A 27,385-nucleotide genomic window follows, 5' to 3' on the forward strand; every position below is an offset into this window, starting at 1 on the left:
CTCTCCCCTGCTTTCTCACCCACACTCCAAGTGGAAACCATTCTCTTGAACTTCGTGTTTTTTATTATTACTAGTAAACAAATGAAAAGCTATGGACACCCAAAGAGGCAGGATGGCTGCAGATTTCTTAAAAGAAATAGCTGTTTCACCAACCAAGTTGCAAGTTCCTTGGGGGCAGCTTCTCCTCCTCTCCTGCAGTGTGACCAGCAGGGGCTGGGCACTCAGGGTGGTTGGTGAATGTGGACTGATGGTCTGCTTGGGGTATCCACACCAGGAAGGATGAAGACTGGATTCCAGAGAGCAGGCAGGACACAGCTCCACGATTAGGGAAAAGGGCTCTTGATTCCACCACTGTACCTGGAATTCTGTGTGACTTCTGCCTTGCCCTATGACATCACACAGCGTTGCCCAGGTGACCCAGCTGTGTGGAAAAGCTTTCTGCTTTCCCAGGTCTGAGCAGACAGAGGGCCACCCTGGCTTTATCTTCCTGGGGGTGCCAGAAGCCAGTTACCCAGCTGTTGACCCCTGGCCAGCTGGCCATGCCCCAGACTCCCCACGGCATCTCCACTCACAGTATGTCTGGCTGCTGAGGAAGCTCCATACTCCTGCCCCCACCACCTTGACTCCCTCTTTCCTTTCCCCATTGAGGTCTCAGGACCAATATATAGCACCCTAAGACCACACTGATGCTCTACACTGTTCACCACCCGAAAGACTCTTAAGGTGCCAGAGGGGACTGATGCCTGATCCCCCACCAACACCAGATCCTGGTCGCTGAGATTGTTAAACAAGACCAAACACTGCTGCCCCCAAGAGGATGGACCTGGAAAAGGAGAAGGTGAGGCCTGGGGGCATGGGCCATGCACCACATGAACTCATCTTCTCTTCCAAGTCCCTTGTGTGTGTTTTCCCAAATCATAACAGATACTTTCCTTCTCTGCCTCAGTCTTCGCAGCTGTGAAATGGACTGAGGTGATCTCGGTGGCTCTTCCAGATTAGGTGTCCTATACTCGGGCCAGGTGGATCTGAAAGGTGGCGTGCTCAGTGTTATCAAGCCCTACTGCACTTACCTGGTGATTTCTGCCTGTCGCCCCATGACCCAGAGTGAGATGTAGCTTGAACTGCCTGTCTCACCCTCCACATCTGGAAAGGAGTTTCTGCCTTCTCGTTGCTGGGGTCACAGAGGCTCAGGGAGCCCAAGGAGATGGCTCACCATCACCCTTCAAGCTCTTCCAGGGGTTTCCCAGGCTGCTCCCCTTTCAGTGGTCATGCCCCACTACCACACCCTCCCAGCCCTGGCCCAGCCCCTGCCCCAGGTCACAGGGACTCCAATTCCTGGAAAGAAGGAATTTTTGTCTATTTCTGTCACTGCTCTATCCCCAGTACTCAGAATAGTGCCTGATACATAGTAGGTGCTTAATAAATAGCTGTGAGAGAGCAGCACGACCCTGCCTAGACTAGAATCTCAGTGGGAAGAAAGGCAAATAGTTCCATGTCAGGGCTCCCCTACCTTCTGCTAACTGGTAAGGTTGAGCCCATGCCTTTGACGTGTCACTTACCAACAGGGGTGACAGAAAGAACTAAGGCCAAGGCACACAGGTATTTGCTAACTTGGAAACATCCTCTTCACAGCTACACCCTTAGGTCAAATGAACCAAATAGCTAGGAGTGCCCAGGCCTCAATGTGGTTTATACTCTACTAGAGGCCCAGTGCACCAATTTGTGCACAAGTGGGGTCTGGCCAGGCCTATCAGGAGGAGGAGATGGCGGGAAGTTGGCCTGCCCTGACTGGGGCCTGATCAGGGTTGGGCTGGCTGTGGGGAGGGGCTGTGAGCCGATCAGGGTGGGGGAGCTGATCAGAGGCCAGCAGCCTGGGGGAGAGGCCATGGGTGGTTAGCCAGCCAGCCTTGCCCCTGGTCAAAGTGGGGGGGAATCAGGGGCGGGGCAGGCTGGGGGGGAGGAGCTTCAGGTGGTTGGCCAGCCCCACCCCCTATTGGGGTGAGGGGGTGATCAGGGGCAGGGCCGTCCAATCAGGGGCGGGGCCAGCCAGGGGGGATGGGCCACAGGGGGGGATTGGCCATGGAGGGGTTGGCTGGCCGGCCCCGGCCCCAATTGGGCCAGTTCACTGGCCACAGTGGGCATCATAGCAACTGGTCGTTACAGTGTTCTGGTCGCTGGTTTTTTATATATATAGACTAGAGGCCTGGTGCACAAAATTCACACAAGGGTAGGACTTCTTGGCCTGGCTGGCACTCAGGGCCGATCAGGGCCTTTGGCTGCCAGCTAGGGCCTTCCTTTGTTCTGCGCCGCCCCCTGGTGTTCAGCACACATCATAGCAAGCGATCGGTGTCCTGGTTGAACTCCCACGGGGACAATTTGCATATTAGGCTTTATATATGTAGGTTACCCTTGACTTCAGTGTCTGTGGTTCCTGGTGCCCTGTACCCACAGCTGGCTCCTCTCTTTGACCACACCCTCCCCCTTTAAGCCTCCTTCTGGTAAGTCACACACTAGGCACCAGGCACCAGGCACCAGGCACCAGGCTGGCCTGACCTGGGGGCCCTGAGCTGCTAACTGGTTCCTGAAGCTCATTGCCACCTGCCCACCTGAGCTGAATGAGGGAGGAAGGGGAGATTCAGGAAATGTGGGTGGAAGGAAGAATGCCCTGAGGAAGAGCTGGATTTATTTGACTCACAGCTTTAGGAAACAGAATCCCCTGTAAGGATGTTCATAATGTATATATAATATTACATGTTCATATTTCTTCTTTGGTGAATCCTCCACTCAAGGCAGAGATGCTTATAGATTTCAGAGTTCTTTGTGTATTAGGGATATTCATACATTTATATAAATTGCAAGTATTTTCTCCTGTTTGTCCTTTCTTTGTATTATGGTGAAATTTGGACCATTGTAGAAGTTGGTATAGATTTTTTTTTTTTTAGTTACCGAATCTATTAATCCTTCTCTTTATTTCTGACTTTTGTGTCATCTTTTAAAAAGGCTCTCCTGCTCCAAACACCACAACTTCTTGCTAGTGCCAATGAGTGCTGGCTACTGGGGTTATGAGCCTGAGGGTGTATGGATACATTGTGGTCCAGTGAGAGCAGGTTATACCCGAAGAAGGCTGGCAGCGCAGAGCAGGGACAGCAGAGAGTACAGGCGGACAGACCCCGTTCCCATTCCAGCTCTGCCCGTGAGCTCCGCTGTGTGCCTTGGTGCAAGTGCAAGAGCTTTCTGTCCCAAGGCCCGGTGCCTGCTTCCTCAACTATGAAAGAGCCTTCGTGGCCACTGTGACTCCCAGGCGAGTTTAGAGGCTGCACATAGAAGGAACATGAGGAACCACTTTCAACTCAAAGCCCTTGTGATACAACTGGAGAAGCTGAGGCTCCTGGAGTCTAATAATTTGTCCAAATTACTGATCAGAGGCAGTCCGACCTCATGTCTCCCAGGCCAGCGATCCCTCCTCTGGCCCCTGGCTTTCAGATGTAGGGCCCTTCTGGAGGTGTAACTGAGCTTCCTGCCGCCCAGATTGCTGGGGCAGAGGGGTGGCAGCGGGCAGGATCTGGAGGAACAGAAGGATCTGTCTCCCCACCAGGGCCAATTTAAGCCCCAGCCCTGGAAGCTAAAGCAACCAGCCATGAATTCCTTCACTGTTGGTGCAGTCTTCCTACTCCCACCCTTGTCTCCTCCCCACAGCACATACATCCCAAAATAGGCAGCCCCTGGTCCCTCGGGACATTTGCAGGCTAATCCTGGCTTACTAGGTATTGGTATTAGAACCTTCTGAGCTAGCTGCATGCCAGGCCCTGGTAGAGGAGCTGAGAGGGCTGCTTTGTATGCTGACCAAGACCCTATCTGCACCCCAGCCATGTTGGGGGGCTAACCAATGGAGAGTAAGCTAATGGCAGTACCCAGCTCTGCCATCAGCCTATAGGAAGTATATTCAGGAAGTGAACTCCCTCCCCAGGGTTCATTCATCTCACACCCATGATGGGTCTGTGAGACCTGAGACTGAGAGAGATTTCATCATCACCCACGGTTTACTTTGCTCCCTGACATGTAACTCAGCACGTGCATTTTCTTTTCCCTGATAATTTCTTCAGTGTATGCCAGGGAGGATGGGGGTAGAGAGAGGACATTAGTCCTGAAGCAGGGAAGGCAGAAAGGTTGGGCCACCAGCACCCTTCGTGGCCTCCCACCTGGCCTCAGGGCTCCCTGGCCCTGGGCTCAGACTGCCCAGTGGGCATGTGCCCGCAGGCCTCAGCACCAGGCACCACCTGGTAGTTGGCCTCATGCCCAGAGTGAAGCACAAGCAGTTCTCTCCCAAACCCCTGCAAGCTTTACGTCCCCAAGGCGAGGCACAGCAGAGGCAGAGGAAGGAGAGGATAGGGAGGGGGCACAACTTAAGGTCTGGTCTGCAAAATGCCTGGCTGGGCTCTGGGGTTGCCAGGTAGTCAGTGAGAGCTCTTAGGCAACTGCCATTCAGCTGGGCCCTCATTTCTGGGGCCATGGAGAACTTTTGAGAGGCCCTGTACCCCCACAGCAACAAGGGTGCTGGGGCCACCGTCATAGGCTGCTCTTAGGAATCTGGGGGTGGGAGAGATATTAGTTGGCTCTCCTGACCTCATTGCAGGAACCTTAGGCTAATTACTGGGAAGACTGCATTACAAGCCATTCCAGATTTACCCATTGACCAGGTGGGAAAATTAAGGCTCAGAGAGGTGGTGCAGAGAGCTGGGGGCAGAGCCGAGCTAAAATGTAGGTCTCTGGACCCCCAAGCTAGTATATTGCTTCTACACCACCAAACCAGAACAGCAAACCTGCTGGGGAGTGCGTGGAGCGGGGGAAGGGGAGTGGGGCTATGGGGTAGCAGTGAGGGTGGAACCTTGGATAGGCAGCATCTCAGACTATGGTGGCTCTGTGGCTGTTCCCACTCCTCTCCCCTCCATGGGGCAGGGGTTCCTTCTGCTGACCTCCCTCCCCCTCTTCCCATCCTGGCCTGGAAGAGGAATAGCGGGGAGGAGGAGAGGTAGCTCAACAACCCTTCAGATAGTGATGGGGCCTGCTGGGTCCTGAGGTGGGAGTTGCCTCAGTCAGAAGAAGGGGCGAGATCTCTTGGTAGGGCTGGCACTTCGGGGGCTGGGGATGGGATTCTCACCTCCTAATTAGGCATCGTGTTAGGCCAGGATCCAGCCTGTACCAGGAAGGCCTTTTGGATAGTAAGTCAGACCTGCAGGAAGTGAGGGAGCAAGCCACAGGGATGGGCATATAGGGAAGAGCATGCCTGGGAGGGACGGCCAGGGAAAAGGCCGTGAGGCAGGAGTCACCTGAGTGTGTGCGAGAGACCTCCAGGAGGCTAGTGTGGTTCGAGTGAGTGGCCAAGGGCCTCGGGATGAGGTGAGGTCAGTTTCCCCTGCCCGAGCCCCCAGGTCCTTACAGTACTGTGAGGCCCTGAGTGAAGTGAGGAGCTGCTGCAGGATTTGAGCAGAGGAGTGATGTGGTCGGTTCGAAATCTGTAAAGATTTATTCTGGCTGCTCTGTGAGGTGGGCAGGACAGAAGACAGTCAGAGGGGAACAAGAAAGCTATTAAGAATCAAATACAGAAATCCATTGCTTTGGGCCTCAGTGCTGGAAGTGCAGACCGTGAGAAGGGGTCAGATTCTAGACATGGTTTGAAGGTAGGGCTGGCAGGACATGCTGACAGATTGGAGTACCTCGGGGCTCATGTTTGTGGTCACCCCACACCACCGTTGTGAGAACTGAATGCAGTAACAGCTCTTCCTGTTCCCTAGCCTAGAGGCTTCCAGAAACCAGGAGCCACTGCTCCTGGGACCCCAGGCTCAGGGTGGAAACAGTGTGTGGGCACCTGGGCCATCACATCGGAAGCCGGTGGGTTCCAGGCAGGCTGGTTCCAGCCCTCATTGTCCAGTTGGAGAAAATGGCTCTCAGAAATGACTGATTTGGGGTTTAAACCCAGCTCTCCTGACACGTATCAGGACAGAGCCAGAGTACCCACCCTGCCGGGGCTGCTACAGCACAAAGCCCACCCAAGACCAGACCCTCAGCCTCCCCTCTATGTAATAGATCATTGTTCTAAATGGTCTCCACAGACCACCCCCTTTCTGAAGACTCCCCCACCTTACCAGGCTGCCCTGAAATGCAGGCTTTGATAAGCTGAGTTTTCCAGATAAGAGGGTCAGCTCCCAGTGGCTCCCTAGTGCCCCATCTCCAACCTGAAGAGGTCCACTGTTCCTCTCTCCCAGACAGAAGGCCCCTCACATCAGCTGGTGCCAATCAATAAGCAAGAGAGAGGAAGGGTGGGGTGGCCTCCTGCCAGGTTAATCTGGGTCAACTGTGTCAATGTCAGTTCCAGGCACTGGGAGAGCGTCAGTGGTTCAGTGCAGGGAGAGGACCCAGATACCCAAGTCACAGCAGCCCCATGTCCACACCCTCCCCACCCCAGTGTTTCACTTGATTCTTAAATGCTTTCTTGTTTATTCACCCATAAATGCCCGGCTCTGCCACATCCTGTGACTCCCTGAAGCCTCCAGAGACACTTTGAGCCTGCCCTGGGTCTCAGAATGCTCTGCCCCCTCCCACTCAGCTGCCTCAGCTCCACTGTTCTGCTTTCCTGCTTGTCCTCCCTGCTTCCCCACACGTATTCTCCCAACCCTTTAAGGCCTCTTCTTCCAGCTGCCTTCCCTGACTGCCCCAATCTGTGGCTTTTGTCTCCTCTCAGCAGCTCTCATCACCATGATCATTTGGGCCATGAATCCACAAACTATTGAGTTATTGAACCCTTGCATATGAGTTGCTTGGGGCAACCAGTCCAGGAGGCCACATGTGGGTAGGCACCTCTCTCCTCCTTCCTGGTCCACGGGGTTCTCTGGGCTGAAGATAGACCAGACATCTGGGACAGACAAATCATTCATCTTCATTAAGGCATTGGGTGGCTCCATGGATAAGCTTTGTAAACTGTACAGTGCAGTGCACAGGGGGACCTGAGGTGGACTGGGTAGGGTTATAGGAGAGACAGAAGAAGGTCAACTGCTAGGACCTCAAAAGCAGGAGGAGTATGACAGGCAGGTACCTGCAAAAGTCAGGGCTTAGAGGTGGGACTGGACTTGAAAGGTGAGGTAGCCTCTCTCATTCTGCAAGAAATGATGGATCCAGGACCTGGGGAGAGGCCAGGAGGGAAACTGGGAGAGATGTGGGCTGTGGGGCAGAAGTAGGGAGAAAATGGGGTCAAAGACGACTGCCCCTTTGGGAACCATAGTTACAGACTGGATAGGAGAGTGATAGAGGGAAATGGCTACTTGGAGAGGAGATATGAGAGGACAAGAGGTACCAGGAGGCAGTAAGAAGAGGCCACTCAGCCCTGGCTCTCTCCACAGGTCACCGAGGGCCCAGAAGACTCCCCAAACACCACCCAGCCTGTGGAATCTGTCATCAGCCACCTGTCTCCTTCTAATAAGGAGACTATCACGGTCACTCTCCATGGGGCCACCAACCTCCCTGCCTGCAAAGATGGCTCTGAGCCGTGGCCCTACGTAGTAGTGTAAGTAGCTGCTGAGAGTGGGTCGGGGCCTGGTGTCCACTGGAGCAGAAACCAGAGTGTGGTTATTTAGAATATGAGCACCCAAAGGTTTGGGGCTTGGACTGTGATACCCGAGGGAATGCCAAGTGTGCATCACACAGGGGCTGGGTGACTCTGCAAATGTGAGGCCTGGCATCTTCCTGCTGCATGGAAGGTGCTCGCCAGGGCTAGGAAAGAAAGGGCAGGCCACTCCTTGATCCCATAATTCACTGGGCTGGGCTTGGACACCACCTGACCTTAGGGGCAAGGCCCCTGGATGCAGAGGCCTGGGCTAGGCTCAGTGAGGGGTGAGGGTGGTGAAAGGAAGGAGAAGTCTTACCTCTCCCAGACTCTTGGTGCCCCATCCTACCATCCTCCTCCTTGGCCCCCCTACTCTCTGGTCATTTCGATCACGGGGACTTCTCTAGTTCTTGTCTTTTAATGCACTGCCATATCCCCTCCAGCTAGCTGCAGTCAGGGTACACACTTCTCATAGCTTGATACCGAGCGAGGCCTGCCATACCATGTCTGCTGCCAAGCTCATGGACCTCACTTCTCTCAGAATGGCATCAAAGGGCTACAGAGTCTCCATCCAGCCAACCTTCCATATGGATGTTGGACATCTGCTCAATCTTGATTATAAAGCACTCTGCATGCTTCCCCCGCCCCGCCCCCATGTTTGCCATCCCTTAGCCCAGCGGATCTCAGGGGTCGCCTAAGACCATCCTGCATATCAGATATTTACATTACGATTCATAACAGTAGCAACATTACAGTTATGAAGTAGCAACAAAAATAATTTTATGGTTGGGTCACAACATGAGGAACTGTATTTAAAGGGCCAGAAGGTTGAGAACCACTGCCTTAGATCCTTCTGTAGAAACTAAGAGCCACCAGGGCCTCCTGCTATACCTCCCTCCACCTCCCCTCCTCCACCAATAACAGCATCATTCAGTGCCTGCCTATTGGCTTTTCTGCACATTTTCTTTTGGAGAGTGCCTGCCCAGCCTTCTCCCCAACACCTGCTGAAATCCCACCTTCAAAGCCCTGCTCAGGATGCCTCCTCAACTCTGGCAGCTGCCTAAGTTGAGCTCTCCCTTCTCTGGAGGCCACAGCAGTATCAAACCAGTCAGATGCACTTTATGTAAAAAAGTACTGCTCCTCTGTTTCCCAAACTAGGGTTCCCCAGGACAGGGAACATTTCTCTGACAATGCACCTAGTATAAGCCTGAGCACAGACTTAAGAGGCCAAAGAGCAACTAAAGCAAACACCAGGTCACTATAACAACAACTACTGCACCCCATAGAGTGAAAGAAGGCTAGACGGTGGGCTGGAGACCAACAGGTGAAACACTTGCTTGTCTCAAAAGCCCCATCCCCACCTGCCAGCTCCCAGGCCCTCTCCTCCCCTCTCCTTCCCCAGCTCCATTTCTGTGGAGAGGAAGGACAGGTGGCAGAGAGAGGGCTTGGCGGGGAGCTTTCGGTCTCTGTTCAGCTATTTCCATAAACCAATTATCGCCCATCATCTAGGGAGATTGAGGCCCTGCCTATCACCAATCCAGCCCGGCGGCAGGGGGCAGGGGGGGGGGGGGGGGGGGGAAGCTGGGCGGCCCGCTGCTCCTCCACAGGCATCACGACCTGCGCCTTCACCCGGTTGCCATGGGAACGCTCAGTTGGAGCTGTGCTGGGCTGGAGCTCGGGTGGGGGGTGTGGGGGCGGGAGGAGCGCCTCGCCGCCGTACCCTTCAGCACCCAGGGAGGGGGCAGGGAGCTGCGTTCCAGGCCTCCTGGCGGCTAGGCTACCGCCTTCCCAAGGTGCTAATGAGATGCAAATGAAGCAAAGGGAGAGCTTCAGAGAAGGAAGGCCCAGCTGGTGGGACATGAAAAGGGCTTCAGTTCGAGCCCCCAGCTCCAGAAGCCCTAAGCCCTGAAAAGAACATGGTATCCCCCGTATGTCTGATTCCAAACAATACAATGCATACCTGCAATGAGCATTACTTAGTCCACTGGTGTTTTTATTTTTCTCATGATGAGTATTTTGATGCTTAAAATATATATTACATATATTTTATATATTGACTAATAGTAAATAGTATATTAATATATATTAAACATAATTTCATATTCTTTCAAAATATTTTTTCTTATCTTTCTGTTGCCTGTGCTTTCTGCTGCCTTCAGCTTGGTCTTCTGGCTTAGTTTCTGCTCTCTGCCATCCCACCTGTCTCATCTCAGATTGGAGGTGGGACACGGGATTCCTGTGTCTGCCAGTTCTGCCCTCCGCTCTGGGTTTGTTGCATCCCAGCAGGCAGGCCCATGGTGATAGGGGGTGGAGTTGGGGTTGAAGTACAAGGGCCCAAGCTACTCATTCATTAGCCCACTAAACGAGAGTTGGTGAGGGTGAGGGTCCTAAGAAGGAACCTCCCTAGTTTGGCATGTGGCCTCTTTACCACTATGCAGACTCCAGCCTTGAGCCATCCTATCTAATAAAGAGGTAATATGCAAATTGACCATCACACCCTCACACAAGATGGCCTCCCCCATGTGGTCACAAGATGGCCACCACAAGATGGCCGGCAGGGGAGGGCAGTTGGGGGTGACCAGGCCTGCAGGGGAGGGGAGTTGGGGGGGGGCAGGCCTGCAAGGGAGGGCAATTTGGGGTGACCAGGCTGGCAGGGGAGGGCAGTTGGGGGCAATCGGGCCTGCAGGGGAGCAGTTAGGCATTGATCAGGCTGGCAGGGGAGTGGTTAGGGGGTGATCAATCTAGCAGGCAAAAGCAGTTAGGGGCAATCAGGCAGGCAGGCAGGCAGGCAAGTGGTTGGGAGCCAGCAGTCCTGGATTGTGAGAGGGATGTCCAACTGCCGGTTTAGGCTGGGATCAGGCCTAAACTGGCAGTCAGACATCCCCCGAGGGGTCCCAGATTGGAGAGGGTGCAGGCTGGGCTGAGGGACACCAGCCACCCCACCCCCCCATGCACGAATTTCATGCACCGGGCCTCTAGTCCTATATAATAAAAGCCAAATATGCAAATTGTCCCCTCGCCACTCGCTATGACATGCACTGATCACCAGGGGGCGGTGCAAAACATGGTGGGCATCCACAACACAGTGCTGGCAGTGGATGGCAGTGGAGGCGCTGCCAGCCCCAATGGGCCCCCAACAAGAGCAGGACTGTGGCAGGATGGTGGAGCAGGTGAGCAGGCAGCACCAGGCCAAGGTGAGTGCAAGTGGGGGCCCCAATTGCCCTGCCAATCACCCCGCAGATGGCAACCATTGGGGGGGGGCACCACCTAGCTCCCAGGCTCTGAGGGAGCCAGGTGGCCCCCCTCCAACCCCCATTGATTACCCCGCAGGTGGGATGGTGGAGCAGGTGAGGGGGCAGCGCCATGGTGGGGTGCCAGGCAGGGCTGCAGGGCTGCGAGGCTGGGGGCACAAGCTGGGGCTGCGAGCCTGGGGGCACAAGCTGGGGTCCGATCCCCACAGGCCACCCTGAGGGACCCTACCCATACACGAATTTGTGCACCAGGCCTCTAGTCTAGTAATAAGATGCATCTTCCAGGCCAATAGATCCACTTGGCTCATCTTGAGGTTCTGCCTCTTTCCATCTGAGCCATTGGCCTGCTTCCAATCTGACCCTACTTCTCCACTGAAACAGCTTTCTCTAAAGTCACCAGTGACCGTCATGCCTGACCCTATATCCAACAGTCATCTTACCTTTTGTGATCTCTCTGGGGCATTAGCCCCTCATGACCACTCATTCTACTTGAAGCCCTTTATTTTCCTGGTTTCCAAAATGCCCCCTCTCTTATTTTCCTCTCTGTGCACCACCCCTTTATCTCTTCTTCCTGGCACTAAATGTTGACCTGCCCCAGGGTTCAACCCTCACTTGCTCTTCTTTCTCTATACTCTCCACATGATCTCATCCCCACCCTGGTATCAAATCACATTCTCACCCCATCCAATCCATCACCCAGCTGTGTCATTTCTCTCCTACCTTGACTTTGCTGCTTCTCTCCATCAGCTCCACCACCTTAGGCTACTACATTATTCTTCTGCTCTTGGTACTTGCCCCTCTTCAAACCCCCTTCAAAGGCAGGTTGCTATTTGATACCATGGGACCACACTACTGAAGGAACTCATTCTTCAAACCCTCCAATGACTTCTCATTGCTCCCAGAATAAAGAGGATTCTAGGCCCAGCATGCATGTGTCTTTGCTGGCCCCTTAATATGACCCCCCACACACACACACTCACACACTCTCTGCTCCAGCCACTCCAGACATCTCTCTGTTCTCTGAGCAGAACCTGTTTCCTCCCACACCAGGCCTTTGCATACTCCCTCCCTCAGAACATTCTTCCTGTCCCTCCTCCCCTCATTGGATCTCAGCTTAGTCATCATCTCCTCAAGAAAGCCCTCCCAAACTTCCCAGGCCAGGCTAAATCCTCCCCCCTTATTATAGTTTCATGTTTTGTGTGCTTTTATGTGATTATTGGCTTACTCTTCCTCAGTGCCTCCCACATTGTGCCCCACTAGTTCCATAAGCAACCACCAGGTCTGTTTTGTCCACCATCCAATCCCTACTATTCAACACAGTATCTGGAACATAGGAAGCTGTCAACAAATATTGAATGAATGAGTAAGCAAGTGAATGAGTGAATCTGGCCCCATTTCTAGCTTTCTCTGTGACTTTGGGAAAGTTATTTCACCTCTCAGTCCTGAATACCTCACCTGGGAGCCTGCTTCAAAGGGATGTGGAGATGGCAGAGCCAAATGGGGAGATGCTGATGGTAAAGAGTGACGCGGAGGTGAGGGGTATCCTGGGGGTGAGGGGTATCCTGGGGGTGAGGGGTATCCTGGGGGTGAGGGGTATCCTGGAGGTGAGAGGGGTATCCTGGGGGTGAGGGGTATCCTGGGGGTGAGGGGTATCCTGGAGGTGAGGGGTATCCTGGGGGTGAGGGGTATCCTGGAGGTGAGGGGTATCCTGGGGGTGAGGAGTCTCCTGGAGGTGAGAGGTATCCTGGGGGTGAGGGGTATCCTGGAGGTGAGGGGTATCCTGGAGGGGAGGGGTATCCTGGAGGTGAGGGGTATCCTTGGCAGCACTCACCGGGGCATGTAAGACCTAGCAGAAAAAAGCCTCAGGGCAAAGAAGAAAAATCAGAAAGGGATCAGGAAAACCCAGAGTCTGGCCCACTGCCCCAGACTCCGTGTGAAACTCAGGCTAGTCCCTGCTCCTCTCTGAGTTTCAATCTTGACATGGTCAGGATGTGAGGGCTGGCCTCCATGCTGCTTCAGGCTGTGCTATGGCCTGGGAAAGAGCCTTAGTTCTTGGGAATAAGAGTCACAGCTGTACTATCCAAGACAAATTCCACACCCAGGTCTGCTGGGTCAATGCTCAGGTCTGGGGTCTCCCTTAACTGGTCTGGACCTGGCCCAAGCTCCTGGTCCCTGAGCATTGCCTAGAACTGCCTCCCATCCTGGCACAGAGAGACCTGCCAGTCAGAACACAGCATGGGCCAGGAAGGCAGTGACCTTGACAGGTGGGGTGCCTCAGAGGTCAGGGTATGGGAAAGGGGCCAGCCAGAAGACAGCCTGTGGGATTCTGACCATCGGCTGAAGGTTGGATGGCTGAGTTGACAGTTGGTAGCTACTTCTCTGACTGCCGACTGCCGAGAATAAATGAGCAGGGACAGAGCCAGTACTGAGATGAGAAGAGCTGCTCCCTCTGTCACATGGGGCATGCTTGGCCCTGCCCAAGTGGGAGGGGCAGGGCACAGATCAGGGCCAGTTAGTCATACTCAAAGGATCATTGGTTTTTGTGGATGAGCCTGAGAGCCCTGACCCTGGTCCCAGACTGAGACTGACCTTGATCACACCCTGGTGACTAACTGAAGAAGGTGTTGAGTGTAGAACAATTGCCTAAGGTCCTGGTAAGAGAGGAAGGAGGAAGGTTAAAAAGGGTTATATTTATCTAGTGCCTACCTTATACCTGGCAAACATGCTCAGTGTGTCTGTGTGTGTTTTGCATCATTTAATTATTGCTTAGTCCTGTGAGCTAGGTGAAATATTATCTCCTTTACAGATGAGGTTACTAAGGCTCAGAGCATTTCTGTGACTTGCCCAAAGTCACAGAACTAGTAGGTAACCAAGCCAGGATCCAGGATTCCAGAATCCAAAAGTTCTTTCCACCTCATCCCTGCCTTGATCCTTATGCAGCAGTTGACCACTTGGAAGGGGACTGTTGCATCAGGGCCCTAAGCCAGATTTCCAGAGAAGTCTGAGAACGTGCCCCCGCGTCCCCCCCCCCTCCCCCAGCTAGGATTTGTATTGCTCACACTTTCCCCTGTCTGGCCATGGGCCTTAGCCAAAGGGCCTCAGAGGACAGGGATTTGGGTGGAGTGGATGGAGGCCTGGCATGATTCACAGACTTATCTCAGCAGCCAGAGGGTTGGGCTCAGCAAAAGAAATTAATCATTATTCATCATGACAGTGGCAGTGATCATGGCTGCACTCACTCAGAGCCTGGTTCTCCACACACTGGCTCTAATGCCATAGCCCTGGGAGGCAGGTTGCCTTGGCTCCATGTGATAGCCAAGGAGGCCAAGGCCCCAGGCAATGAATGGACTTGAGGTCACATGGCTGCCAGTGGGAGTGGAGCACATGAAGATGACCATCTAGCCACTGGCCACTTGCTCTGGCAGAGGCCCAGGCTCTTTCCCTCTCCCAGCAGGATGCCTGTCGGAAGAGGCACATGGCGAAGGAGAAGGCCCAGCACAGGGCCTGGGAATCTGGGGTCTTATTCCCCCTTCAGGTTCCCGAGCTGGCAGTGGGTCTGACTTTCCCGTAATGTCAGTCCCTCTACACTCAGAGCTTCAGAATTTTTGTTCAGTGAGAACATTCCTGTATCCCAGAACTATAAACACAGCTGGCATCAGTGGTTAAGGAAAGGTTGGCCTGCGACACCCCCAGCCAGACTGAAGCCATAAGAATTCTTACCAGTTCTCCCCCTATCATCACTGCCCAAGCCCCTGAGATCTTCTCATGCCAGAAACACTCACTCAGACCCAAAAGGCATGAGCTCTCCCTGGGAAGTGCCAGGATCCTGAAGGAGCAGTCCAAGAGAGCAGTGCTTACCAAGAGAAGTAAGTACTTGTGGGGAGATCTCAGGCAGGGAGGCAGGTCAGGGGGCCTTCCTGGTGTCCTCATGGCATTCTGCCCAGGCTGTTTCTAAGCATGGACATAGCTGCTGGCAGGGCTCCTCCTGACTCCCAGGATACCATGAGTAGCCAGGAGGCTTGATCCTCCCTCCAGGCTTTGTCTGGCTTCCCTCTGCCCTTGTCTGGCCCCATAGGCTTCAAGGTCAGATGTTAGATGGTCCAGCATCTATTGAAAAGTGAGGAAGGTCACTGGGCAGGAATTTGGTGTTTGGGCTCCAATACAGTTCCTCCTGCTTGTGCTCTCCCCTTTTCTGTCATCTGTGGTCCTTACACACACAGTGAGCTTCTGTCAGAGGAATGGTGCCTGGGAAGGCAAAGTCAGTGCCTTCAGGGCTCCAGTCACCCAGGTGTGTGATGCAATAGAGAGTGGAGGCAACTGTGGCGAACTGGAGAGCACACAGGTTATTTCGAAAAGCAACCCCAGTCACCCCCGCTGATTTCTGCCTTGGAAGAATGCAGGCAGCTCTCTCAAATTTAAAAAATAAACCTGAAACCCAGGTGGCTGTGTAAAACTGGCCAGTTTTTACATGCAGACCACTTGCTTCAGCTCAGTTAGGATCTCTAGGCCTCTCCTCATCACCGCCTCCTCCCACTCAGACGCAACCTCCATATCCAGCTTCGCTGCTCCCTCTTCTCTCAGGGGCCAGTGACTTCTCCATAGCTATGTGTCCTCTATATGTGTCTGAGAGGTACCCCTTCTTTTCCTTTGAGCAACCTCCCAAGAACTCAAAACCTACAAAGACCAACTGCATTAGGGGCTGGGGGAGGGGCCGGCATGGAGTGGGAGTGTTATTGATGGGCTATTGTCTGGTGAATTGGGAGACCAGACACTCCCTGCCTCCATCTCCACTCCTGCTTTGAGGAGCCTCTGGCCACATCTTCTTGCCCAGCAATCCCAGGGGAGCTTGGCCAAAGCTAGAGAACACTACACCTGGGCATGGAGAGAAGGGGGCTGGAGAGAGAACAGGTCAGAGAGGACCACAAGCTTTGCTTTTCTCTCTGACTACCTCACCCCTTGCTCCCAACCCACAGACCTGGATCAGCCAGCCAGCCCCTCCCCAGGCCCTAGACTTGCCCATGAGCCAGCTCATGCCCCCTCCTCTTCATCTATTCAAGCCCTGCCTCTTCCAGGAAACATTCCCTTCCAGGTCCAGCAGATGAAGAGTCAGAAACACAAGAATCCAGCCTTAGCCCACCCTGCTTAGATGACCGTTCCTGCCCAGGACAACTCTCACATCCTGTCCCTATTGGGTTAAGGAGCAGGGATTGTTTTTTTCTGTGCCTTCCAGGGATCAAGGTAGGCCTGTGGCCTGGGAGTCTGGCTGCTTCTTGGCCTGGAGGATAGAGGAGGCTGGCCTTCCTGACTCAGAGGCCAGCATGAAGGGTATAGGTAGAAGGGAATTACCCTGCCTTCTTAGGGCAGAATGAGGCCCAATCATGACATACAGGTCATGGCTTGGAGCAATCTTTTTTAAAAATCTTTTTATTGATCTTTTTAGAAACGGGACAGGAGAGGGAGAGAAAGAGAAACATTGATGTGTAAGAGAAACATCTATCAGTCGCCTCATACCCTGACAGGGGATTGAACCTGCAATCCCAGGCATGTGCCCTGACCATGAGTCAAACTAGTGACCTTGTGGTATGATGCTCAACCAACTGAGCCACCCAACCAGGGCTGGAGCAATATTAATCTGAACCTGAATCCCCACCTCCAAGTTCCCCAGGTGAGCAAGCAACAGGGCTATGGTGAACTAGGTCAAAAGGTCACAAGACCTCTCATTTTACCACCATCCATCTAAAGTCTCTGCCTGGCATGCATCCTTCTCAGTCTGCCTAACTATCTCCTTCCCTAGGAGCATCCTTCTGGTCTTTCAAGAATCAGGGGTCTTCCCAGCCAGGAACCCAGCAGCCAGAACAGAACCAAGCTTGGTGTCTGGGATTGGCAGTTAGGAAAAGCCAGGTGGCCTGCATCCTGGGTTTCCAAAACCCTGCCCGGGAGAAGGCCAGACCTTGACAGTTGTTCATGCTCTGAGGCTTTGAGGCGTGTGGAAGACCAAGAGGACAGGCTGGGCAGGTGCTGGAAGTAACCTTAGAGACCTGGGAGGCAGCTCGAGGGCTGGCAGATGGGGATAGGGTCAGAGATCTGGTACATTGTGGCACACAAACCTCTCTGGGGCAGCGTGTGTGTGTGTGTGTGTGTGTGTGTGTGTGTGTGTGTGTGTGTGTGTGTGTGTGTAAGCAGGGACAGTGGCACACAGGTTCCATTCCTGTGGTGTGTGACTTGGAGGGTGGTCAGAGGTCAGTGGAGAGTGAGGGTGGCTCCAGAGCCTGTGCACCATTTATCATTGTCCTGTACTTTTCCACCGCTGACCTCTGCTCACAGCAGCAGCTCCTGGGAGCCAGACCACACATTTGCCTTAGTTATGACCTTACAGAAGGACAGCAAAGTCCTTCGTCTTCCCTCCCACTGACAGCTGGGCTTGGGCCTGGCCCCCACAGGACCACCTGGCTAGAGTTTGTCAGACACATACATACCCCTCCAGCACCCAGCCAGGTGTGGGGGGTTACATTTCCCAGCAGCTTGGGACCCAGGGCTGCTGCACTGTGCCTCTGAACCCTCCCCACCATGGCTGGGTTAAGTGAGCCCCAGGACAGTGGCATGGCCAACAGCAGCTCCCCCAGGCCCAGCTAGAGGCCAGGCCAGAGCACTAGAGACAGAGAGGGAGGGCATCATCTTGCAGATGCTGTGTGGAAGCAGGTCCTGGAGAGGCAGGCCCCTGGGCTCTGAGACTGAACTGGAGACCTATTTCCCTCAGGGGCCTGAAGGTCCTAGAACTTGGCCTTCCATGTGCCCAGCTGTAGGCACAGAATAGGGGCTGGGAGCAGGGAATGAGTTGGTCCCCTTCTCTACTTCTGTGTGGAATCAGCGGCCCCTCTAGCTCTTCAGTTTCTAGAATAACATCAAGACATGGAGGAGTCAGCTGTGCCAGGAAAAGCCATTATCCTGACAGCCTCCCTCCACTTGCTAAAAGCTCTCTCCTTCCCCTGGGGCCTCACCCCTCCAGAGTTATTTCATCTCCACTCACCTAGCCCTGACCCACCTCTCTGGTGTGTGTCTGAGGGAAGGGAGGAGAGGAGCTTGCTTAACTCTTTCTATACCTGAGTGAAGTCAGCACCAGAGTCAGCTCCCTTGGCCTTGCTCATGGTTCTTCCTGTCTTTCCACCTGGTGTTCCTCCTGCCAGACACACAGGAGCTAATGTAGAGAAGGGGAGGACAAGAGGCCAAAGCTAACAGGAGGATGAAAGACAGGCTGACAATATGGTCATGAGTTCCAACCTGAATCTGTCACTGCACTGCTTGTGACTTAAGGCCTTCACTCACCCTTGGTTCTGTCTTCTTAGTACACTGGGAGGCCCCCAGGGGATACAAAAAGACTGTGCATGGTGCAGGAGCTTTGAGGCTTTGAGTAGTGTTTAGGGCAGGAGTGGGCAAACTTTTTGACTCGAGGGCCACAATGGGTTCTTAAACTGGACCGGAGGGCTGGAACAAAAGCATGGATGGAGTGTTTGTGTGAACTAATATAAATTCAAAGTAAACATCATTACATAGAAGGGTACAGTCTTTTTTTTTTTTTTTAGTTTTATTCATTTCAAACGGGTCGGATCTGGCCCGCCGGCCGTAGTTTGCCCACGGCTGGTTTAGGGTGTAGAAGGGCTGACTTCCTGGAATACCCCCTCCCTTAGTGCTTCCACGGAAGAGTGGAGGTGAGCATCCTGCAGGCAATTCACAGAGCAGGCGGACAAGAGTGGGTAAGAGGCTGCTTTGAGTCCGAGGCCTCTGACTTTGAGGACAGCTGTCGGGGGAGAGAAGCGGAGCACAGAGTGGCAGCAGGAGGGTTATGATTGCACCCTTCAGTCAGCAGAGGTCATAGAGCCTCTGCTCTGCATGAGGGAGGTACCTGGGGGTGGGGCAGGCTGAGCTCCAGGCCTCCAGCCATGATGCCTTCTCCTCTCAAGCCTGACAGCCCCCTTGGCAGGGTGAGCCCTGAGTCTGAGGAAGGCTCCAGCTCTCTGGGAGACCCAGCCCTGCTCCCCTCAGCCCTCCATCAGTGCTCCCTCACTCCCCTCCATGTGGCCCTCAGGCAGGTCCCCGTTGAGAAACACCCAGGTTGTTTATACCACAAATGAGGGACCATCAGGCCCTGGGCCTTCTGTGTACAGGAGCGTCACACTTTCTCCCCAGCCCTTCCAAGTACCCTTGAGGGCAGCACTACTCAGAGAGCGTGGGCTCAAAACCCAGCTCTGTGTGGCTAAAAGCTTGTACTCTTTCTAGGACTTCAGCCAAAGACCCTCGCTTGTAGACAATGGGGAGACATCAGGCCAGAGACAATTAAAATTATTATTATTAACACTTTATGGTATTTAACAATGTGGCAGGCACTTTACACATAATATTTCACTTCATGCCCACAACAACCCTGCATTTATCATCCCCATTCACATGAAGGAAGGAAGACACAGCAAGGTTACATACCTTGCCCAAAGTCACCCAACTAGTAGGGTATAAAGCTGGGATTTGGAACCCAGATGGTCTGAATCAGGAACCCTGTTTTGGACTCATACAGCCCCTCAGTCAAAGCAGAAGGGGAGCTTGGAGATGGGGCTCCCACAAGATTGGTCACCCATAGGAGTAGGGTTGTGACATGGAGAGAGCAAGGAGTCAGGCTACTGTGTCACTCAGTCCAGAGGATGGAGGGAGCAGTGAGGGCCAGGGGCAGAGTGCTTTCTGGAGGAAAGGAACAAGCTGGGCTGGGACGGCCCACAGGCTGGTGCTACTAACACCTGGGCAGATGGACTCCCACGCCCCTCACTCCCTTGGGGAACTTCTGGGAGTGGGGCCAAGACTGGTGAGGACACCATCTCTGCTCTCCGCCCCCGGGTGCTGTTTATGCACCCAAGTGTGTGGTAAGGCCCCCCTGCCACAGACTCTCCAAATGACCCCTTACCTGTGACTGCTGCACCATTACAGCTCCGACATAAAAACCTCCTCAGCAGAACAAGTATTAACTCTCTCGCTGAGCTGTTTGATGGCTCTGGATCTCAGGGACTCATCCCAGAGACCTGTGAGATGCACTGGATGCAGAGGGCCCAAGCCCCAGCCCACCTTGGACAGCTTGGCACTGCACCACCTGTGAGTGCTTGAGGGCCAGAAACTCTTCACCCCACCCTGCCCCATGCCCAGCTCCAGGAGCCCAGCCCAGGGCACAGCACATAGCGGGTGCTGCAGAAGGCCTGCGTGTGCTCATTGGAAGGTTTCAGAGCTGGGGGAGCTGGGCTAGAAGCTTAGGGAAGTGAAGGGCAGCCAGGCAGTACCACGCAGCCACCCTGCCCAGAGGCCTCCTCCCACCACACAACCTAGAGAAGATGTCAAGACGATAACGAGAGTCTGTGTACACAAGTGCCTGCTGGGGAGTCCTGCACTGGCAGAGGCAGGAAGACAGGCAGGCAAGGTGTCTCCCCCACTCCCACCCCACCCTGAGCTCTGGTGCCTGCGTCCATGTGAAAGCCTCAGAGGTGGCCGGTGAGACGGTGTGGTCACCCGAGCAGGCAGAACAGCAGAAGACAAACCTGGCTCCCCCTGGGCCTGAGGTGACATGAGTATCTGCCTGGGAAAGAGATCTCCCTGCCCTGTCCACTCCTTGCTCAGATTTATGGACTGTGGAGTCAGGAGGGGTGAGGAGCAAGCAGGACGCCCTCCCTCTGACTCAGCCTGCCCCTCCCCTCCCAGGAAAACCACGTCTGAGGAAGCAAAGAACCAGGACTCCAAGGCAGTCACATCTGTGACCTCAGAGCCTACCAAAGCCCCCATCTGGGGTGACACAGTCACAGTGGAGATCCAAGCTGAGGATGTGGGGCAAGAAGGTGAGACAGGGGGCTGACAGGGGGCTGGGTGGGCCTGGTGTGTGTGGGAGGGGGTAGTAGGCTCCCTCTCAACTCAGCTGGAAGCCACCTGAATGCCTCCTTGGGTTCAGTTAAAAGCACTTTAAAGAAAAAAATTATAATACTGTCATTCCTCATCTACCTAGCCTGCTGGAAAAATGAGTTGTCCTACATAAATGAATTTTCTAGATGATGGAAGCTTATCTTCTTTATGACCATTGTTGTTATTTCCACGGTTGTTATTGCTGCATTTCCCACTGACACAGCACATCACAGCTTCCTGGCACACCCCAAGTCTCGCTCAGAGGAGTCGCACCAAAGAGGAACCATGCTGCTCCCACTGCCTAGGTGGGAACACTGAGGTTCCGGGGACTTAAGCAACTGGCTCAAGCTCAAGTAACCAATGAGTGGAGGGCTGAGGGACTCAGCATCCAGGAGCTCACTGTAGGTCCAGCGTTTCAGCTGTTTTCCTACACGGCTTCCTACCCTGCCTGGTCCTGCCCAGCGCTGTCCACAGCAGTGTTCCTGTGCTTCCAAGGGGCGGGTCTGCTCTCAGAAATGGCCCGATAATCCTCACTCCTCCCCCCAGAAGCCTTTCCAGTCCCCATGTCCTGACAAATGGGAACACTGCAGGCACTTTAAGGCACGTGAGCACGCATGCATGTGCACACTTGTGCTTTCTCCACTGGGGCCTGAGCAGGTGAGAGCTCTGCTCTCTGGTGTTATCTAGTCAGAAGAACTTCAGGCTCCCACCCCTTAGGCAGGCCTTCTCTCAGGTGACAGGCTTTCCTTCCTCCTTGCACCCTCACCACACCCCACAAAGCGCAGGAAGCCCCTGTGAAGACAGTGAATGGGGAGAGAGAAAAAGATTGAAGAGGGACATAAATCAAAGGGAAAGAGGCTAGTCTTGGGTCAAGCCAGAGGACTTTTTTCCACCATAAAGGGATAGGTGGGGCTGTTGGGATGATACAAGAAAATGTGAAAGGAGGAAAAAATTGACCTAGGACTTCGTACAAATGCAGATGTGTACCTGTCTTTGTGCATGTCTGCATGCTGGTTCATGTGTATGTGTGAACATTGTGTGTGTTCAAAAATGTGCTTGTGACTGTGCCTGTAGGCATGCATGTCTGTGTGTGCAGCGTGTGCCTGTGCGTGTGTGTGTGTGTGTGTGTGTGTGTGTGTGTGTGCCTGCATCTATGTGACTGTGGCAAGTGAATCTGGACTGGGATCCCGCCCTGGGTTCTACACAGCTGGGGTAACACAAGAAAGGATGTGATGAGTGGCCTCAAGCCTATCTGTGTAGCAGAGAGGGAAGCAGGGTTCACTGTAGGAGGGACAGGAGGTGGGGACCCTGCCCTGGCAGGCAGGGAATATTGACAGACACCTCTTTTCAGATTGAAGTAGCTGGATGCTTGTTGGAAATGGTTGCTGTGGTGATGTCTACAGTGGGAGGGTTGGGGAGATGGAGGACCAGCCAAGAGGTGGGGGAAGGGCAGGAGGTAACTCAGTGATGTGTTAATGAAAAGCAAAGGGGGGTTTCAGACCCTGTGTCAGGGCAAAGCAGGCTGGCAGTAGAAATAGCTCGCTGGCCTCGCAAAGGACAGTGGGAGGCTGAGGGGCACAGTGCCCAGAGAAGAAGCTGATGAAGCATGTTTGTAGCATAGGGACAGGAACAGGGAGGTATGGCTGTCCATTCACCCCAATTCCAGCTCATCTGCTGGCTGCCCACACAGAGATTGGGGTGGGGGGAAAGGTAGGGGCCTCACCCCTTGTTTGACCTCAGCAAATTCCAACTGGATTTGGGGGCTCAGAGCCCATGGGTAATGGCCATGCGGGGCTGCAGCCTCCACAGCTACTGTTGTAGCTTTGGCTTGGAGCACTGGAATCCCCCAGCTGAGTCTTCTCGGTCTGCTCAGGTTGGGTGAACGTGTGGAGCGCTACAGATGGTTAACGAGAAGGAACGCAGTGACAGCTATGAGGAGCACTTGCTTAGAATTTTATAGCTTGAAAAACACATTCCCCTCCCTATAACAAGATTAGGAGAGGGACAGAGTTTTTTCTTTTTAAAGTTTTAACATTTTGCAGAGCAGGAACATGAAGCTCAGAGAGGTTAAGTGACTGGCTAAATGTCACAGAGCAAGTTTGTATGTTGGTAACTAGGACCCAGATTTGCTGACTTCAACTCCCTTGTTTTACTCTAGTTTCTTCAAGGCAACCTCAAACCCTTTTGGTGCACAGTTGCCCCTTCCCTTTAAGTGTGGATCCCATATGGCTAGCTCTGAGGGAATGTGGCAAGTGTCTTTCCCTCTCTATGTGTCCTGGGTTGCTTTGGGGAGAAGAAAGAGAGTAAAAGTAATCAGTAAAGCCCTCAGCTTCCACCTCCACCCCCTAATCCAAAGGACTCACCCAGCTCCAAGTGGCCAGCAGCACTGAGCTTCCAGCCTGCCTCACCCACAGAACAGGCAGCTGTACCTGGTTCTGAAATGTCATTGTCTCAGGGAAGAGAGGCAGAGGCCAAGAGGGCTACACAAGAAGAGTACACTTGTCCACCTCAATCCTCTCTCCCATTATGCTCTAGGCCTCTCTTTTACCTCCTTTCCTCCTCCATCTCCCTCAATCCTTCTCACTCCTTCATCCACCCTTCCACTCCTTTCCTCTCTCCACAGCTCCTCTTCCTCTTCAAATCATAGAACTCCAGAGTAGAAAATGTCTCAAGAGTCACCATACTCAGCCTCTCCCATCAGCCTTTTACTAGCTGTGTGATGTTGATCAGTTATACAACCTCTCTGAGATCCAGTGACCACATTTAAAAAACAGAGATGGTGATTCCTTCCTACTTAAGGGTGAGGATTTGTTGGAATAGGCTCAGGAGCACCCATCCCCATGCCTGGCACACAGCAGGTGCTCGCTAAGTAGTGCTGTCATGACTGTTTTCAGGTCATTGGTGTTCTCCTTGGATTTCATCCGAAGTTTATGCATTTTTATGGCAAAATATAGCGTCTTTAGAGGGAGTTTTCTAAATAGTGCATCATTCTTAGTGTTTAGTTTTCATGTAGTTGGAGTAGACTTTTACTGAGAGTTGTATTGAAGATTTCTTGAGTAGATCTCTTTGCAAAATGTGAGAGATAATCCCTGCCTGAGGAACAGGTGAGAGTGTTTGTGACCAAGGGAAGGAGCCTTATTCCTGGAAAGGGGCACTATTCTTGCTTACTTGTGTGGCTCTGAGCGTGTACATGTATATCTCTGCCATGGGGGCTGAGCTCAGTTCTGCATGTGTCCATCCCTGAGCTGGGAGTTTCTAGACCAGCTAGATGAGAATGGCATCTTTGAGTTCTAGCAGCATTTAGCATAGAGCCTTATCCTGTGCAGGGGCTCAGGCAGTGCTTGTGAAGTGTGCCTGTGTGTGTCCCACATGTGTGCCTGCATGTAGATTCCTCAGTGTGGCCCCTGCTCCCCTACTCTCAGCAATGTCTCTCACCTCAGAGGGTGGGACAGGGGTCAGCTAAGCCTGACCCTAACTCCGTGCTCCATTTTTCTCTCTCCAGATGTGATCCTTAAGGTGGTGGACAACAATAAAAAAGAGGAGCTGCTGTTCTACCAAATCCCCATCAAGTACTTGCGTGTCTTCCACCCCTACCACTTTGAGCTGGTGAAGGTGAGTCAGCCCTGGGCACTGGCCCACACTGGCCTGGGACAGGTAGTGGGGAGCCCCCAGCTATCCCCTCAGAGTGGCTCTGGGCATCCATGCCCACCCTGCAGTGTGGCCTGTCTAGGACCTTGTGGGGCTCAGAAAACACAGCTCCTGGCAAATAGACAGGAATGATATCCATAAAAATTTGGAATTCTCCAAATTGATCTTCATAAAACAGCCAAAATGGCATAGAATATCTACCACATAAAATGAATACACCAACTGAAAATGCATTCTGATTTCATATATGTTGAAAGAGTAAGAGTATATCTAAAAATCAATGCCATACAGTATTTGCAAAGTACCTGCTATGTTCTAGGTCCTGGGCTATATGGTATACACACCATCTCTAATTCTCAAGATGAATTCTACTTTGCATACATAGGACTGAGACTCAGGAGAGAAGAATCCTCTCATCCTGGATCACAGAGCAAGTCAGGTGCAGAGACAAGGGTGAGTCCAGGTGACGCCATCTCCCACCCAGTTCACTCAGTGCTGCCTCCACATGCTACCTTGGCAGGAGAAAGCCTGAAGAGAGCTGGGGTACATGGGAGATAAAGTGTTCCCTGGAATGAACCCATCTAGTGGGCCTCTGGCCACTCATTTTATGGTCTGAACGTCCAGGCCAGCTCCCCTGCCTGCCCCCCTCCCCAGAGCTGATTGGTAGAAAGGAGAACTTACTCTCTCATTGCTCAAGTACTTATTAAGTACCTACTGTGTGCCAAGCACTGGGCCAATGAAAAGCAGAAGCATCATTTCTCTCTCCTCCATTGTGCATTCCAGTTCCCTACAGTGGTTCAGAGTAAAGAACAATGCAAAGTTGGATTGTTGGGCTCCTCTCTCAGGTCTTCTGCTTGCTAGCTATATATCCATAGGAATATATGCTTATCCCCACGGGCCTCCATTCCTCATCAACAAAATTAAGATAATATGCCTCCTAACATGGCCTTTTGGAGGATCAAGTACAATAATGTGCATAAAGTACCTACTATGCTCAGCGCATAGCAGGTGCCCAGTTCAGGCTAGTTCCCTTCCTGCCTCCCTTCCCCAGGCCCTGGTACTGACATCCTTTTCAAGTGACTCCTCAACCATGATCTTAGGGGCCTGAAAGTTCCCTACGCCTCAAGGAGAACCCCACACTCAGGACCTCAGAATGAGGCAAGGAAGCAAAGCCCAGAGAGATTAGTGACTCACGTGGGAGACTCAGTACTTCAGCTGTAGTTCTGGGAGCATCACCCAGGCCTCCTGGCTCTCTGTCCAAGACTAGTTATCACATCTTTACAAAGACAGCTGGCAGGCATGGTCCTTGGGAGGGCAATGAAATATTCAAATAGACAAGGGAAGATTTATTATATTGATCTCCTTGGAAGGGCTCACAGGGAGCCTTTAATTATCAGCTCGGCGCCCCGGTGGAGCAATGCCAATGCTTGTCTGCAGAGGGCTGGATTTATGGCCAGGGTCTGCTTCTTAGTCAAGCTTCTTCTTATGTGTCTTCTTCCCTGACTCTATTCCCAGCCCACCAAGACTGGGAAAGCTAATGAAGACACTGCCAAGACCCACCTGTACGCAACTGTTGTCCGGAAGGGCAGCTTCATCCCCCGCCAAGTTGACGGTAACCACAGAGCTCTGGAGGTGCCAGCCTGGGGCCCTTTGGGGTTGGGGCAGGGTGGAAAGGGGTGAAATTTAGATGGTGTGGGGCAGAGGTGTCTGGGGAAGACTGGGACTTTCAAAATAGCAGAAGTGGTTTGTGAAGAATAGCCGTGGGATGGCAGAGGTGATAGAGATGGAGAAGAAGATAAATGATGCCTTTCCAGGCAGACAGCCCTGCCCTAGCCTTGTTTTCCCTCACTCTGCTCCTCACACACCACCATGCAGGGAGTGCTACAGGGAGGACGGAGGCTCCCAAAGTGCAATGTCTGTCTGAATCTCATGGGGGCAGGAAAAGCCCACCACCTTGGCTCACATCTGATTATTTCTCTCCTGTTCTGTCCCTCCCAGAGTAGTGACCCCTGACGTAGGGCCTACATCCCCCAAGTGAAAGTTTTAGGGCCACCCTATATTTCCTTGAATCCTGTTTCTGAAGAGCTTTGGCTAATCTTCTAATTAGGTATTCATTCATTCATTCAATAACTATTTATAGAGCCTTCCATTAGCCAGGCCAGGCACAGGCCCTATTTCCACACATACCCACCACCATTATTTTCTGTACTAAGCCTTTCACAGCTTCAGGAGGATTAGCAATGCTCCAGGAAGATATAGTCCAGATACTTAAACTCCTCTCCTTTCCCTCCCAGTCTTCAAACTGCCGAGGAGTGACAGATTCAAATCCAGCCATGACCTGCATCTGATCAGGGTGGAAGCAGGGAGGCCCAAGCTTCAGGCTTCCCCTGCCCCGACATGGGTGCTCTGATCCACCCCATAACACTGTGAGCTGACAGAGCAAGGAGTGTTCTTCAGTCCCATTTCACAGCTGGGGCCATGGAGCCCCAAGAACAGTCTGGTATAGGAGTGCAGATCTCCTGACCCACACATCTGCTTCCCCACAGCCACCTCATGGATGCCGGCATGTGTCAGACCTGTAGGCACATTCTGCTCCCCTCACCCCCTCTTCAATCATGCTCTTTCCTGCACACAGAACACCTTGACCTGCAGGGGGCTCACTGTGGATCAGCCACCCGCTTTAGAGTCTGGGCTCCTCTGCCCTCCAGTACCCTCCCCACTCCCCTCCCCCTGCATAGATGTCCTCCCTATAGGCTCCTGAGGGCAGACCAAAGAGGACAGTGGGAGAAGAAATTGCTCCTATTACTCACAGGGTTGTCATGAGCAGGTGTGCTTGGGCAGCTGTCTCATCCGACACCTGACCATTCAGCCCAGAACAGTGATAAATTAGCCCCCCCCCCTCACCTTTCAGACCCCCCTCTTAGCCCTTACACCTGTTGGAGTCCCTGTAAGCAATAGAGCCTGA

The 27,385-nt window shown here is 53.1% G+C and overlaps 1 protein-coding gene across 1 annotated transcript in view; it reads left to right on the top strand.

Moving 5' to 3' along the window:
- The first annotated feature begins 817 nt into the window (after positions 1-817).
- The window catches only part of CCDC33 (coiled-coil domain containing 33), a 99,649-nt gene continuing 73,081 nt past the window's right edge, over positions 818-27,385 (top strand). The window contains exons 1-5 of the mRNA XM_036348600.1: positions 818-838; positions 7,395-7,558; positions 20,578-20,711; positions 24,275-24,384; positions 25,936-26,052. Of these exons, the coding sequence (XP_036204493.1) occupies positions 818-838; positions 7,395-7,558; positions 20,578-20,711; positions 24,275-24,384; positions 25,936-26,052 (546 nt within the window). The remainder of the gene's footprint in view (positions 839-7,394; positions 7,559-20,577; positions 20,712-24,274; positions 24,385-25,935; positions 26,053-27,385) is intronic.

This window comes from Myotis myotis, unplaced genomic scaffold, assembly GCF_014108235.1.
Source record: "Myotis myotis isolate mMyoMyo1 unplaced genomic scaffold, mMyoMyo1.p scaffold_m19_p_1, whole genome shotgun sequence".
Classification (NCBI taxonomy): Eukaryota; Metazoa; Chordata; class Mammalia; order Chiroptera; family Vespertilionidae; genus Myotis; species Myotis myotis.